The sequence below is a fragment of the Nylanderia fulva genome, unplaced genomic scaffold (assembly GCF_048542155.1).
Source record: "Nylanderia fulva isolate GAGA-0341 unplaced genomic scaffold, ASM4854215v1 Scaffold47, whole genome shotgun sequence".
In the NCBI taxonomy this organism is placed as follows: domain Eukaryota; kingdom Metazoa; phylum Arthropoda; class Insecta; order Hymenoptera; family Formicidae; genus Nylanderia; species Nylanderia fulva.
Genome location: NW_028190554.1, coordinates 1,379,130 through 1,396,668, shown reverse-complemented (window position 1 = coordinate 1,396,668; position 17,539 = coordinate 1,379,130). Strand labels below are relative to the sequence as shown.

Genomic DNA, 17,539 nt, shown 5'->3' with positions numbered 1-17,539 from the left:
CAGATGTTGCAAAAGAAAAGAAATTATACGAATGTAAACTTCAGAGACGTGATTTTCGACTCTGAATAATAATCCGAAAAAAAAATTATTCGATTTATTCCCGTACGCGGATATTCTGACATATCTACGGACCATCTGTCAAAGTGAATGACAGATCTCGCCGCGAGATGGCGGGTCGCGCGGTCTTCCTGGCCTCTCGCGGCGGCGGCGGCGGCGGCGCTTCCGTAGGCCGCCGTGTGCGAAAATAAAAGCCCGGAGCAGAGTCGAAACTCCAAAATGGCGCGCCTGCTGAGTGTAAACACCCAGTTTTGATGTCGGTGCGGAGTGTGGAAACCGCTGTACGCTCGCGTCGATATCCGCTCGCGCCCCACGCGCCCCATTTTTCCGTCTCGTCGTGGCAACAGGAAATTCCGGCTGAATGTTCACGGTATCCACGATCGCCCATTCTATTCCAGGTAAACCAAGCCGCCTGTGCGACTTTTGTTGCTTTATAACGTTTAGATCTGCCGTCGCGCTTTTTCCGGCTCGCACGACCGAGTCAACAATCGCTCGGCAAATTCGGGATATTTCTACCTCTCCCGCGAAAAGCTCGACGTATTTCTCGAGAACGACGTTTCCCTACGACTTTAACATGCACTCTTCGCTGCACCCGCACGCATAATTCAGATGGGACTATTTTATAATGGTTCTGGGCAAATTGCTTAAATGCAGTTTACTAGTACAGAAGACCAGAGAATCAGTTGTGTGTGATCAATTTCTTTCTTTTCTTTTGGCAAATCGAAATAATGATCTTTTGACTGTTTTTAAATCACAGTATAATTAGATTGAATGAAAACAATTAGTGGTTAGCATGGGTTAGTGGTAAGGATTTACTGCAGCGATAGTTAATAAACTGTTGTGAGTGAGTAAAATCCTCTTCTCTAGCTTACACCTATGATTTCAATCTAAATGAAAATAGAAAAGAAAGAAAAATTGTAGTTGTTATATTTAATATTCACTAACAAAATCAATATTGATTTAATAGATTCTAGTTATATCAATAATCGCATGATTAGCTATCTACGGTTAATATTAATATTAGTGTATATATTAAGTTATACATTTTTCTAATAATAAACTATATAGGAAAAATATTTTTCCAAGAATTACAAATATTTATTTCATTGATTGAAAAAATTTAAGTGAAACAAAAAATCTCAAGTTTTTCATAAATTCTATTAATGATTGGTTCATATCTTTTCTTTCATTTTGAGTTATTTTATATAATGGATTATTTTATATAAATAAATTAAATCTTATAAGAGTAAATTCTTTATTATATACAACACTTATTACATATGTATCATTTTCTGTACAGGGAGTGACCCAAGCAAAATGGCACAGAAGCGTAGTGCTGCCCACATAGGGTAAGTTATCAAATCAAAGCATGTATTCTTAATGTATTTTTGCATTGAAATCATTTTTATAACACAAACATATAATTTATTTAGTTCGTATGTATTTTATGTCATGTCTTAATATATTGTCCCCATGCCAATTGAAAACTGACATTCTGAACTGATAACATAGTTTTATGAATAAAATCTTGATGGCGTATAAAAAATGCGTTAAATATAAATTTTAAGAGAGTTATTTTTTTACATATATGTGAGAAAATTGACTTATAATTGCGGTGACCATATTTTCTGAGGAAAGGTAAAGGATAAACCTGAAAATTTTAGGGCTTTATTTCTACATGTTTCTAAATTAGTTTGCGACCACAAAAAATCGACGTGCAAAAAAAAATAATTCTGTGACCATCAGAAATCTACATATTCTTTGTAATTCAAAATTTACTACGTTAAAATAAATCCTTTATTTTTTAAATAAATTTCAGATAAGAGATTTAAAAAAATAAATAAATAAAAGATAAAATTGTAGCAAAGGATAAAATTTTAAAAATGGAGAACAAAAATGAATAAATTTAAAGGACAACTATACTTGAAATAAAGAGGTGTTCTTTAAAATAAAGAACGGATGGTCACCGTACTTATAATAATTATATTTATTTATATAAATAATAAAAATATCTATACACATAAAATATATAGCGTTACGCGATACAAATATATTGTTCAAAAGTATCAAGTTTTTTTTTATATCACAGAGAGCGAAAAAAATCAGCCAGAAAGGCATTTGGTGACGAAAATAGCCGCTTCGGCGTTAACGATCGAGGTGAAATTTCGCCGTGGAGTTAACATGCACGGCGAACTTGGGTGTCGCGCTTGATTGACGCAGTTCCGAGAAATGATGCAGCGTTCGGGATCAGTTACGGTCGTTCGCCACACATATATAACACGGTAGGCAATTCTCCGCGCTACCCCGGGCTTTTACTACAATACTCCGTTGCCCGGCTAATATACGCCGCGGCGAGATCGTTGCAGCCGTTGCGACATCGCTTAAGAAAACGTTTCGTTATCGTGTATAAACGCCGCGCGTTACTTTTACTCTCTCGGCCCCGCACACAACACACACACACTCTGGGTCTCTCTTTCTCGAAAATGCTTTTCTGCCGCGCAGCTTTGGCACGCGAAGCAGCCGCAAATGTCAACCCGCACACATTGTGTTAACACACTTTCTGGACTCCCTTTATAGCGTGAAAATTTCCGATTTATCGGACCCAGACACGATTCTTTCAGTGTGATAAGTGCATATCCGTTTTGCACTCTATATTATCATTTTCATTTATTTCTTAATACTCATTTATTTTTATTAATTCTTTTAATAATTAATATATATCTTGTATAAGTGCATTATACATCTCAAAACTTTCTAAGCGTTTATCAATAGGGGTAAGGAATTTAGAATTAATTAGGGAGAATTATAATTAGGTAAAGAATAATATTATTGGGCCATATTTAAAAAAAACTAAAGAATTTTTAGAAACGCTACACGGAGAGAATTTTCTCTTAGAATTTATCCTGAAAATCATGGTAATCGTAGGACAATATGGTATTGGAAGAATTGTATAAGAGTTTCTCTGATTAAATATTTACCACAATAAAAAATATTAATATGTACATAGTAAAATTAATCGAACGTATTTTATATCTTATTGTAGATATTAATATTTTTATTGTGGTAAATATTAATCAGAGAAATTCATAAAATTTTGCCAATGTCTTCCGTGTTGTCTCACGATTATCATGATTTTCAGGATAAATTCTAAGAAAATTCTTTCTGTGTATAAAAGACAGCTATTTAGTTTTGTTAATTTTATATATTGCTTATAATCACATTATACATCAAAATTTTTCAAGTATTTATTAATAGGGATGAAGAATTTTAAAAAGACTAATATAATATGTAATAATTAATTATAATAATTGAGCCATTCGCTGGAAAAACGAGTTGAGTCAACTTAAGTTTTTGTACAAAAAATTGAATTAAAAATTCAACTGTGTGATTTATTAAACATTATACTCACCTTTTATATTTTTTTAATATACACGGTCTTATTTTGCTGAGTAGCTGTTTAATAACTCGAATCATATAGTTGAATCTTTAATTTTTTTGTGCAAATACTTAAGTCGACTTAAGTTGTTTTTCGAGCGAGCTGGTCAATTGTAAAAAATAATATTATTGGGCCGTATATTAAAGGGGACGCCTGCTTTACAAAGCTAAAAATAAGGTGTTTTTTTGAGAATTTTTTTTACAAAACTGCATAGTGGATCATTCTAAAACTTTCAGGTATTTATAAATACAAAAACATTTTTTAATTAAAAATATGGTCTGTATAAGTCGCTCTATAAAAATCTTGCAGCCTTATCGCCGGAGTTGCGAGCATTCTCATATTTTAAATTTTGTCTAAAATTTAAAAACCAAAAATTTTCTTATTATTTATGAAATTACATTGTCGATGAATCAATAATATTAGAAAAAAGTATAAAATTAACAATATGGTGGAGTTTAGAACACAATAGTCCAATTTTCAGGTACATTTTTTTTACTTATTTATGCAAAAAAGTTGTTTAAATTAATTTTTTTATTATTGTTAATGGTTCAGCGACAATATAATTTTATAAATAATAAGAAAATTTTTAATTTTTTAAATTTAGACGAGACTTGCAGATATGAGAATGCTCGTCAATTTGCAACTCCGACACTAGTTCACAGTCCATATTTTTAATTAAAAAAATTTTTTTACTTAATAATATTTAATAATAGATGTCTAAAAATTTTGGAATGATTCGCTGTAAAGTTTTTTCAAAAAAAAATTCTCAAAAACCAACTTTGTTTTTTGATTCTCTAAAACAGGCATCTCTCCTTAAAAAATGTTTAAAATGCTATGAGAAACAAATGTAAATATGTACTAAACGCTTATAACTGTTTGTCTTGTATCAAATTTAAAACCAAGTTGCTTGGAATATTAAGAAGTGATTCTGGTTCTCCAATTTTCTCCCCTTATTCATAAAGAGAGTGACGCGATACATTCGAATAAAAAATTACATCTCGTATTATATGCAATTTTAAACATATGTTAATATTTTATATAGACTAAATAGAATAAATGTAGAAAAATATATAGATTGTATACACGGAGAGAATTTTCTCTAAGAATTTATACCCTAAAAATCATGGTAATAATGAGACAATATGATATTGTGTCTCTGTGATTAAATATGTACATAGTAAAATTAATCGAACATATTTTATATCTTATTGTAGTAGATATTAATATTTTTATCGTGATAAATATTAATCAGAGAAACTTTTTAAAAAATTCTTTCAATATTGTCCTATAATTATCATGATTTTCAGGGTAAATTTTAAGAGAAAATTCGATGTGAGATAAAAATCTGAATAAAAAATGCAAAATTTTCAAAGAAAGCGAGAGGGAGACAAAAATAGAGGAATCAAGACTGAGAAATAAAATGTTCTCTCGAATCAAAATATAAAAAGGAGGATACCCCTAAAAACCGATGGGGGTTCTTCCTCCCCGACGAAATCTCGTCTCCCATTGCTCGCTCGCTCGCGATGCAGTGCAATGCAATGCAATGCATCCCGGTTTAAAAGTCGCTTCGCAACGGTGGCTGTCCCGGGCTCTCTGGTGGGAGAAGTGATAGTCCTCACCGGGGTATACCGCAGCAGCACATTATGCGGCTATGGTGGAATCAGTCACTGGTGAGTTGTGGGTGGTGGCTAGTCGGCGACCCATCCGTCCGTCCATCCTGTCCGTCCACACGTTCATACTTACGTCCGTGAAACGTGCTTCCGCGTCAGTCCGCGTCGCTTCGCCAGCGTCGACAATCTTCATCGATCGTGATCGAGACCGCGACGTGAATTTTGGCGCCGAAAATTGGACGTAGGCAACTGCCTCCGACGCATGTGTCGTCGAGTGATCTCCTGTTTTCTGTGAATTAAACATTGACGATTTTGGAAAAATCCGAAGATCGAGAGCATTTTAATAAATACCTGTATAGAAATCGGGTGTATTTTCTTATCCGAGTATCAAAATGTCGATTATTTGGATACCGGAAATTACATCTGCGGAGCTGGTCGCTTTACAGAAACACGAAGATTTTTATAATCGAAATTTTATATCAGACATTTTTTATGATTTTTAAAAAACAGAGCTTTAATTTTAATATATATATATATTATGATAGCAATGATCTTAGTGTAGCTACTTTCTAAGGAAAAATTAGTTTTCGTGGATTTGGTCATCGAACGTTGAACTTTGGACGAACGAGGGAAAGAGAGAGAGAGAGAGACACGTGTTCCTGGTGTGATTTTATTATAATTCGATAAGTTCACCGTTGAAGATTTTCGAAGGGAAAGAAACTCTTTTCTTCGCGGGTGGAGAATATTGCGCCGCGGTTTTTGCGGGACTTGGGCATATATATCCGTGATTTGCGTGCGTTTCTCGTTACGCGAACTCAGCCAAGTTGATTTAGAACGACGAGTTTATTTCACGGTGGAAGAAACGTAAAACACGAACTTTCGAGCGCGTAAACTAGATATCCCGAAGACGAAGAATCATCCTTATCGTTGGTCATGTGATTTTTCATCGATTGACAGCGAGAGAATCCGTGCGATTAAAATCGAGGGCGCGAAATGACGATTTTATGGGAAACAGAACGGATTGATGAAATATATTTCCGAGTAAAAACTTGGCGGACGAATCCTACAAAATTACGGGACTCGCCTTCGATTACGCAAAACATAACACTCCGTAGTCATTTCGTTTGAGAAAAATAGAGCGATTCGTTTCGCTTAACGCGCCGTGTGCTCGATGGAACGACTTTGAACCGAGTTTGAGTTCTTCAGGATTTACAAGTGCGAGATCGCGATGGCCGTCGCTTCGACGAAACGAAGCGAAGAAGAGATTAGCGCGATTTTCCTCTTGATTATGCGCGATAGTGCGACGAAAGGAGCGTGCAAAATTCGGCGTGATTGCGACGGCGGTCCGACGAGGATATCGTGACATTTTCACAGAGACTCTCTTCCCCGAGACTGGTACCGCGGTCGAAGACTCCGGAAGAACCTCGGGAAAGAAAAAAAAACGAACAGTCGTTGTTGTTATAATAGAGAACGTAGACATGCTCTTGTTGGGAAACGGATAGAGTTTGCCGTCGTGAAAGTGACCGATCTGACGTTTTCCAAAATCGAAATCGGAGGCGCACTTCCGTAACACATTTTGCCTCTCCGTGCTTTCTTTCTTGGTCGATTAATCGAAGTCGTATATCGCGGCGACTGGCGGGAACGCGATAAAAAAGTCACTCGAATGTGCGAAAAATCCAAGTGCGGAAAGATAGACTTGCGATAACATATCCTCATCTAATTTCTATAATTCAAGTGGGACAGATAAAACGCAACAGTGGTAAAATTACGGATCTCTTGCGCGTGTATCAAGAAGAGGAGCATGTCGGAAAGCTCGAGATATTTTCCGAGAAATGTAGGTCAATTCCAGATAAAGCGTTTTTGCTTATCTATATGTTTTCGTTGAAAGACAATTTTATATCATTTTTGGGATCAGACATGCGCAGTCCGAATGACTAACTTCTAATAGAGAATTTCGTCACTCACAAGTACAAAAAGATTAATATATTAACAAACGCAACAAACATTTCTCAGTCTCAGTGAATGAATTTTCAAAGAGCGTAAATAAGCGGAACTGTTGATTGAAACATAAATTATTTAAATATATTTCACTCTTTTTTTTCTTTTATTTTTTATTTTTTTTATTTTTTTTATTTTTTTGAGATTGGTGAAGTACACGAGCGAACGTGAGTAGAATTCAGATACAAAAAGGCCTTCGAAACCCTGAAGTATCCCTAAGTAATGTTGAAGAGGGAAACGTGAAGTACAAAACCGCTTGGTAGATCTACATCTTGCTCCAGGTAACGAGATGACAAGATAATTCGGTGGAAGACGAACCGTAGTCGAAGTTTGTATAATCAGGAATCTTAAAATCGTACATCCGAACTATTAAACCATTAAGACTTTTTTTTCACCGAAGGAAACCAAAGTACAAAATGACGGGTTGCGATAAAGGAATGTGGACGAAAATCGCGTTTTATCGTAAATCTTTTCACGCGATCAAGATTAGAAGAGATCGAGCGTGTTTTTAGCTTGTGTTTCTCCGGTTTGAAGAACTACTAGTGAGAATAAAAATGTCCAGATATAAATTTTTCTTGGGTCAACGAGAAAAATTAGAACTTTTGTAAAGAAATATTATTCGTACAATAAAATTGATAAAATTTAAAACTGATTAAGATAACAGAAGATACTTTAAAGTACAAAAGGTACTTAATTTTGGCACAATAAGACGACGTGATACTTTAAGAGTAATGACTGATTAACTTGACAATGGATGCAAACGTGCACAAGTTATTTCATGAAGAAATATAAGAGCGGATTATCTCGAAGCAACAAGACGACGACGAGTTATAACACATCGGTAATTTAAGAGACGAAACCCGATAACGATATACAAGTGTGTGCAACGATACGTCCGTGAAAGTACGATAGTGTATCGGCGAATAATCTCGGAACAACAATATGACGAGTTAGCTCTCGGGTGACTCAACGACTTTTTCAAGGAGTGTGTGATACTTGTGTTGGATTGATTGATCAACAATCGAGGGGTTGACCGAGGGGAGACCCGAAATACACATATACCGTCAAAATAGAGTATCCCGGTAGCAGCGGCATGTACGGTGGCGGGTCGGCGGGAAGCGCGGGTTATGGGGTTGGTCTAGGCCCGGGCCCAGGCCCCTCGCACTACGTGGCTCCCTCTGCCACGGTGGACTATCAATTGGGCCCGCCACCTCCGCCACCGCCACCTTCGACCGCCTGCCCCACCGCCGGAAGTCAGCTTCTGTCTTACGGGTCCGACTTATCGCCCCATCACATCCAGCAGGCCCATACGGAGACCCAGCAGTCGAAAAGACGGAGGTAAAACAAGTTGCATTCACATCGTTACCTGGTCTCTCCCTCTCTTTCTCTTTCTATTTTTTATTTTTTTCAAGCTATATACAACATTTTGATATGTATAGGGAATATTTCCTTTTGCAAGTTTGCACATTTGGTCGATTTATTATTCATTGGAGAGTTTGATTATTATGTGTTATGTGCACTTCATGTCTTTTTATGAATTCTAGACAGAGAGAATTTTCCTCTTAGAATTTATTCTGAAAATTGAGGAATAGTATGGTATTGGAAGAATTTTATAAGAGTTTCTCTGATTAATATTTATCGCAGTAAAAATTATTAATATCTACCACAATAAGATATAAAAAATGTGTTTGATTCATTTTATTATGTACATATTAATATTTTTTATTGTGGTAAATTTTAATCAGAGAAACTCATAAAATTCTTCCAATACCATATTTTCAGGGTAAATTCTAAGAAAAAATTCTTTCCGTGTACAAACATATTTTAATGAATAAATATAAAAAATATTTTTTGCGACGCGGTTGACCTGATTGTTTTCATTAAGTCTATTTCTGTCGCATTTTTACACGAGTTTTGGATGCGATGAAACTTTGTGTCTAATCACGAGTATAGATTCTAAAGAATAAAATAAATTCTCTGCCGCCTTAATCACGCGTCTTCAATTAGCGCTCGCCACATCGCAATTCATCAGCTGACAAGTCATTCTGACGTGGTGCCAACAATTCGCAGAATGCGCTTGTACTGACTTGAAAGAAAAAATAACGAAAAAAAAGAAACACGCATAGGAGAACCACCTTTGAATCGAGATAGCCCGATTATCGACGGGCTTTGGCATAAAAATGCACCGTACTCTCGTAAAAACGATCTAATGTATCACGTACAGAAATACTTATCGTGACGGACGGTTCAAAAATTCTAGAACAAAATAATAACCGAGCATGTCCTCGAAAAAAATATTATCGATTATTACATTTAATTCTAATGTGATATTTGAAAATGAAATTGAGATTTTTAAATTAATGGCTACAAAAAGATAAGTAGATTCATTTAAACTTGATTTTTAAAATCATTTTCACATATTGTATATAATTTGTTATTTATAATATCAATTATTTATAATATCTATATAATAGGAATATATTATGTAATTGCGTAAGTTTATAATCTAATAAAGGAACAAAATGTGTTAAAAATAGATTTATAGCTGCTTTATATAATGCTGAAATATTAAAAAATGTAAGTATAGTTTTACATCAGGTAATTTTATTCCATGTCGTCATCGTCGCGTATTATTGTTGGTCTTTGTACGGAATGTTATTGCAGAATCAGCAGGTTTTCATCCGCATCAGCATGTTAACCAACAGCTCGCGTAACGATCGCGATTTTGTTTCTCGCTATACTAAACTGTCCAAATATTTCGATTTAAGTTAAGAGAGAGTAGAAAATTTAACTTTTATATATTTTTTAAGTAAAATCCACTTTGAAATAAAAAATAAATCTTAACATATAATTATGATTTAATTATAGTCAAAAAGTTTTATATCAAGTTTACTTAATTTTTCCACATAATTACCATTGACTTTCACACATTTTTAATATCGTTTATTCAACAACTTCCTAATTCCATTGTTGTAAAAATCTGCCACCTATATTTTTAACCAGTTATTAACGTCGTTTTTTAGTTTGCCATTAGGAAATTGAGAATAGATCATTCTGAAATTATAAATCGATTTTTATGAATTTTTGCATTCACTTCTTGCATCTGTCATCACTGTTGGGCAACTGCTACGTGTTCTTCTCATGAACATTCGTTCTTCTCTAAATAAACATCATTGCCTAACTTTATTACTGTCACTCATAACATTTGGATTATAAATCTCACAAAGACGTCTGTTCAATTTCCTAACAGCGAACTAAAAGACAGCGTTTACTAATTGATACAGGCGGCAAACTTTTAAGACAGTGAAATTAGGAAGCTGTTGAAACGATATCAAAAATGCATGGAAGTCAATGATGATTAAAACAATGGTGGAAAAAGAAGATAAACTTGTAGAATTTTTTGACCATTTTTATATGTTAACATCTTTTTTTTATTTTAAAACGGACCTTACTTAAAAAAAAATCGCGCCTCGTAATAATTGCATGATTATCTTCTCTCATTTGAAAAAACAATTTTACTTTTTATTTCTCTTTCGAATTAAATTCGATAATCGTCGAGCGATATAATTTTTTTTGTTTTCAAATAATTCAATGATATAATTTCCTCTAAATTCCAGTCGCAACTATTTCACTTTCAATCTAGACGCGCTCCGGTATTTCCGCGATTGGATAAAAAGTCGATCTGTCGAAAAAATAGCTGGCAGCCTCCATTCGGGAGGGAAACGTTTCCCTCTTTTCTTCTGCGTTCGGCCATTATATCTCCGCCTTTCGGTCGAACCCGACGCGGTCATGCTCCATTGATCTCTTCGTCTTTTAGCGGTCGGGCGCGTACACGTGTCACGACATTCCTGTCATTCCGCTGGCAACTTTGGGGGGCCGCGTTGCTGCTCGATTAGTTCGATATATCGCAAGACTCCGTCGACTTGCGCGGACTCGAGGATTCGTTGCACGGATGTTTGCTCACTTGTTGCTTTCCCTCCGGAGATATGCGGCGAAAACGAGAATTTTCAATGGATTCCCTCGCCACGTCGAGTCTTGGCAAGGCGAATTATTTTATTAAATATTGAACCGGCGTTTTGAATTTTTGTTAAAGAGGCGATGCAGGAATTCATGCAATACGGGAAGGAAACGCGAGAGTAAACATTTTGCCAAACTCTGTTATATATATATATATACAATCTTCGATTTAACCGTGTTCAAATATCGAATGTAAGATCCCGAAGTAGAATATATATTCGGATAAAGATTATATGATTTTAAAGAGACAGAAATATCCTTTTTTAACCGATTGCGCAATTTGTTGATCTTCAATCAAATGTATAAGCATAATAATTTTTTTTAATCCTGTATTACATACATATTTCTCAATTTTATGTATGTTTTTTATTAGAAAATATTTTATAATAAAAAATAACACGATACGAATCGATGCAGTTTGTTTCCTGATGTATTAACTGTATTTTTAAACGAGTCTCTGCCGTTTATTGTTTTCTACAATGTACTTCGCACATAAAAGATTGACACGTGTGTATCTTGTATAAAAAAAAAACTTTTCGCGCGCGGCCTTGAACGGAGCGATACTTGGGTACAGTCATCGAAACAACGATAACGATAATCTCTCGGAACCATAACGAAACTCGTGGCAAGCCGATATTACGAGAAGGATACACATAATTATAGTCCTAGGCACGTGCGCCGTGATAAGTCCAAGATATCTAAAAATATATATTAACAAAATTCTGTCACGCTATAGATGCGAATTTTATCGGTAATTTCGCGTCATGATTGATTGATAAATTATATTATAGAGATATGAAACGGGATTAATTAACGAGATTAAAAATCTATATTAGGTGTTAAATCGTAGATATATTTCTTGCCTGATGATAATTGCTGGGGGTATTTTTTTTCACGATGCAAATGTAATCCAAACAACATTCACATAATTGGAACGTATATTAAAATGATAACTGTGTGCAATTAACATTAAATAGCAACAGAGGAAATGCATTTGATATGTACAGCATCGTTGCACGCACGCAATACAAAACAAACTATATATACAGTAATCGCGCATGGGCGATTTCGAATCTCAAAACCATGAAGATAAGTTCAGTTTTTCATAAAAATGTAATTTAAAAAAATACATATTGAAAGGCAATTTAAAAACGATGCGATTAAATCAAATAAATATTTTTCTTCTTCAAGGATACTCTTTCTTGATTAAAGTAGTAATAAATCAAATAAAAATATTTTTCTTCTTTCAAGGATACTCTTTCTTGATTAAAATAATAAAGGCATCTTATATCTGAATATTACTAACAACATTTATCTCGTCGATATGATTAAAAAAATCTGATCGATGAAAATTCTCGGTGAAATAAATCTTTAACGAATACAATTAAGAATCGGAGGATTTCTCGTGAAATTAAAATGCAAAAAAAATTGTCGCGATATATATATATATACGAACCTTATTTTCTCAAGCGCTAATGAGGTATTACGCAGTGCTATACTATGCATTCGATTTGCTCGTCCTCGTGCGGACACAAGGTGCGACGCACTGTTCGCCGCACGGGGCAAACAAACTGCGTCGATTGTAGAAGCGCGCGAACTAATGCCAGGGAGCTTAACGCTACGCGTGCAGGACAGTGCACACGTGCGAGTGCAACACGCGGCAAAACCCACTCGTCGCGGAATTCGTCACGTAGCGGAGATTTGCGGCCGGTCCGATCCGGCGCAAATCCACGTGACCGATTACCAGATCATTACGTTACGCAATGACGTCGTCTCTCGAATTTTCCGTCAGATTTGACAGGACGGGCCGAGCGGATTTCGCCACGCGAAAACGCACGCTTAAATTTCACTTGCAAATATACGTGCGATATGCGGCTGCGTTCGACAAAAAAAGCTTGCAACTGTTGCTTTGGATTCAGCTAAAATCAGATTCGCAAATTTTACAACTAGTTGCTAAGCTGTTTTTTCTACTGAACGCAGCCAATGTAGGGTGGAGCTTAGGAAAAGAAAATCTATTAAAGGGATGGATGCTGCCGTTGTTCTGTTTAACCGGTTTTAAATTAGATTAGGTTTTTTATTGAATGTACAGATTGAAAAATCTTCTACAATGAAAGTACTAATAATAATGAATGGGGAGCGCTGCCCGGCAACTAATTTTTGCTGTTTTACGCCTCAACATCGATTCCGCACGCAAATATACATACATACATAATTAATTTAAGTACGAATCTTTTGATACAGGTTTTTAATTTCATTTTTATTACATCTATATTATTTTTTCATCTCTACTGGGAGCGCCATATTTTGTGCGCAAATACACTGTAGAACTTTTGTATTAAATTAAAATTACAAAAAGGAATTGTTATAAGCTGATGCAAGAGGCTGATAAAAAACTGCAATTTTTAATTTTTATTGTTTTATCTCCATTCATTATGATCAGTATTTTAATTGTGGAGAAAGAGTTTTCAATGTGTATAGCCAATAACAAGAAAAGCCCAAGATGGTCAGCATCCCCTTAAACCTGAAAAAAAAGAAATGTTTTTATTAGTGGCTTTATTATAATTGTAATTCAAGACACTTTCTGACACTTTTAATATCAAAAATTAAAATGTGAAAAAAGATGATTGATTCTCAACGAAATTTAATTCGTCGCAACTAAAGCCGATTTCGGATTGCAATCACCGACATCGCCGTGTGACTGATTGTGAGAGAGATACGAGCGAGCGTACAAATTGCTCTTCCACTCTCGTCATGATTATCGACATCATATTCGTTCTCATGCGCGCACGATACTTTTCCGCACAACACGCTTTTGCCACAACAGACAAGAGTCGTTGAACCGGATGGCTTGACGCCGAGGAAAGTGTGTTTCGAGATTGAAGCGCGTATTATTTTCATTCATAATTAAGACCCCGTTAGTAACGCTCCGTACGCGCATAGCGGCCTGCAATGCATATTTATGTCATACACGATCGACATGCATCTGAACGTGCACGCCGTTCACCACTTGTATAAGGCAACTATTGAATGAATCTCTTCGCTTTAGAAAAAAAAATACAACTAACGGTAAATATGAATTTTTATTTGCCGCATTTATTTCAGATTATTGTAGTAGGTTAATCTCTATGTATTTTCTGGATCTGTCTAGTTCCAAAAGTATCCCACATTCTTATCTTACGTAAAATTGGATTTAAATCAGCTGTTTTTTATATGTTGTAGTTTATGTACAACCTGCTGAAAAAAAAACTTTGAGCTTATTACATTTTTGATTCAATAGATCATACAGCTATCCCTCTCTTTCCCCACGGTGCTATTTGGCCTCAAATTGAGGATATGTTGAAATCCTTCAAAAGGACTGAAACTCGTCTAGATAAATTTTGGATAGATGTAACTAAATTGTCAATGAAACCGTGTGATAATTTCGTGGATTTTATTAAAATTATTTTGATTTTATCTCATGGTAATGCCACTGTTGAACGCGGCTTTTCCGTCAATTCGGAATGTCTCATTGAAAATCAACACGAAAAAAGTTTGATTGCGCAAAGACGTATCTATGATACTATTAAAATTGTAGAAGACGTGGATAATATAAAAATTGAAAAAAAGTTGATACATTCTATGCGCAATGCACATTCTCGATATAAAGAATTTACGGCGAAAGAGCGTGAGGAGCAGAAGATACAGTCACAAGCAGAGTTATTGAAGAAACGTAAGACTCGAGAAATACAAGAATTAGAGGCCAAAAGAGCCAAATATTTGGCTGAAGTATCAAAGATAAATGCAGCCATAGTCAGTTCCACAGCTATTCAGTTATAACATATGAGAAAACCAGCTGATTTTACTGAAATTTAATTTCATCTAGGATTTTATGTAAATTAAAAACCTCGCACTAATCCTATATGAAATTAAATCGTAAATAAAATTCTGCTCGTTTTTTCATATATTCTGGTTTTCGATTTACTGAACAAAAAATATGCTCAAAGCTAAATAATAGATAAATACTGATTTACAATTAGTTACACGAAAAACTCGTGTTTTGAGAATTGTTTGACTGGTTGTAACTCAGCAATTATTCATCATTTATCTTTAGCTATTACAAACTTAAAACTAGCTGATTTAATCGAAATCCATTTTTACATAAGATTAATGTGGGGTACTTTCCTTTTTCAAGTTTTTTTCTTCAATATAGACATACAAATGTAAAGCTTGCAATGCAAAAAGATATGAAACATTACTTTGAAGTAAAACCTGAAATATATGTTATTTTTTATTGATTTTTTACATTATTTTTCTTCGATATTTTGAAATGTATATCCTACTTATTATAATCGATACTTATATTAAATAACTATTACGAATACTCATGAAGTTAAACGTGAAAAAAATTGATGTGAGAAAAATCCGGAACAAAAGGAAAGCGAATATAATAGTTGCGCATTGCAGTCTGTTGTATACGCATAGAAGTACCAAACGGCGTGCGCAATTAAGTCGATTTCTCGTTTCCTCTTCCTTGTGCGTCAATTCGCGTGACTTTCCGCTCCAGGCGAACTGGCCTGTCCCAGACAATAAGAATTTTCTCAGGCGTGAAAACGGTCGAGTTTCTGATCCGTTCTAATGTGCCACGGGGCAAAATCGAGCGAATCTCAATATCTATATAGAAATATCTGTTGCGCGATGAGATAAAAACATTAGGATCTCTTTTTGCGCGTAAATGAAAAATTTGCCTTTGCGATTTAAATTTACATCATTTAAAAAAGTTACAAAGAAATCTAATACGATGAATTTATGAGAGATTCGAGTACTATTGTTATGGTATTAAGAATTTACGATGTCATTATGACATCAAAGATGATATCAATAGGATTAAGATTAATGACATTGCAGATCTCTAGTCTGTGACATCAAATCTAAGACTGCGAAAGTCCAGATGTAATGGTACCAGCAATCTATAATAATATCAGGAGATGTCAAAGACACAGTAGAAATAGAGATCCATCGAGAATCTATGATATTTCTATACTATAATAAAGTCAAGGCTATGTTGATATCGATCAGAAATCTCCCAAGAATTTATGTCGACAGAATTTTACGAGGCGAAGCGTGTAACAAGAGAGAACGTTGAGAAATTCTTCAACAGAGACGAGAGATTCATGTAATCTAATAAATGATTACAAAATTAGAATTTTGTTTATATCAAGTTTGTTCATATCGCAGAGAGAGAGAGAGCGAGAGCACATTAGCAATTCATTGCATGTATTTCCATATAACACATACAAATTCTCAACAGGTCCAAAACAATACATTCCCTCTAGATCGATCATGCCGCGCCTTTTAGGTATTCAGATCGCCTCGGCATCCAATGACGTTCAGCGATGGTCCCTCTTCGTATAGCGCCGATCGGCTATCTAACGCTCGAGCTTAAGCAGCAGTAGGGTGACGTAATTTTTTTCATTACGAGGACATAATGTCGGCGATACCAGGCATCGTATATTAAGGAGAAAGAGCGTTGCCATTGGCGAGCCTCGCCGCACTCTGTCGTCGCAACGAGGGGCGGTCCATCGCTCTTCAACTCCGCGACTTTTATCCGTTCTCCAGAGACCTTATTGGTCACCACCTCCTCGATCGTTCCTGGCGACCCTCATCCGTTGCCGGTCGCCGCAACGATTTTCCACGGCTCGCGATCGATCGGGATGCTCGTCGCGCCATCGAGATTTTTCGCTCTTCTTCTCATTCCCATGCGTTCTTTCTCTTCCGCTTCTGCACCCTCGGCGGAAGTGCTTAGGAATTCTTCTCCCATTTAACCGTTTGACAGTCGAATAAACAAATATAACTTGTTTATTCTCTATTAAACTGTCGAGTGTTCGCTCCAAGTCGCAGAAGAATTTTCGCAGGCAAATTACACCGCACTAATGTCTTGTATCAAATGGATTTTGGTTTAGTCAGCTGGTTTTTTTCTATGTTGTAGCTTATAACCTGCTGAACAGAAGATTCGATAGCTTCAAAGCTAAATAATGGACAATTATTGAATTATAGTTGGTCAAACAGCTCGCAAAGCTCCGATGTTCGACTGATTGCAAATCAGTAACTGTCTATTATTTAATTTTGAATCTATTACATTTTTTATTCAGTAGATCATAAGCTACAACATCCCGAGAAAATCAGCTGATTTTATCGGGATTTTCAATTCTATATAAGATTTTATGTAAATTTAAAAATTCCGCATTAAAATAATCCTATATAAAATTGAATATTAGTCAAATCTGCTGGATTTCGCATATGTTGTAGCTTGATTTGCTGAACAAAAAATATAATAGACTCAAAACTAATACACAGTTACAATCAGTCAAACACGAAAAACTCAGATTCTGTCAGTTGTTTGACTAGCTGTAGCTCAGTAACTGTCCGTATTTAGCTTTGAAGC

At 35.3% G+C, this 17,539-nt stretch overlaps 1 protein-coding gene across 8 annotated transcripts in view; it reads left to right on the top strand.

Annotated features, from left to right (window-relative positions):
* The first annotated feature begins 197 nt into the window (after positions 1 to 197).
* Positions 198 to 17,539, top strand: part of tgo (Aryl hydrocarbon receptor nuclear translocator homolog tgo) — a 55,462-nt gene continuing 38,120 nt past the window's right edge. For 4 of the 8 annotated variants that reach the window (XM_029317482.2, XM_029317481.2, XM_029317480.2 and 1 more), the window contains exon 1: positions 5,169 to 8,439. In XM_029317482.2, the coding sequence (XP_029173315.1) occupies positions 8,195 to 8,439 (245 nt within the window). In that variant the 5' untranslated portion in view covers positions 5,169 to 8,194. Of the gene's footprint in view, positions 456 to 1,357; positions 1,407 to 5,167; positions 8,440 to 17,539 lie in introns of those variants that run through there. The other 4 variants (XM_029317478.2, XM_029317477.2, XM_029317484.2 and 1 more) reach the window with 3 other exon arrangements.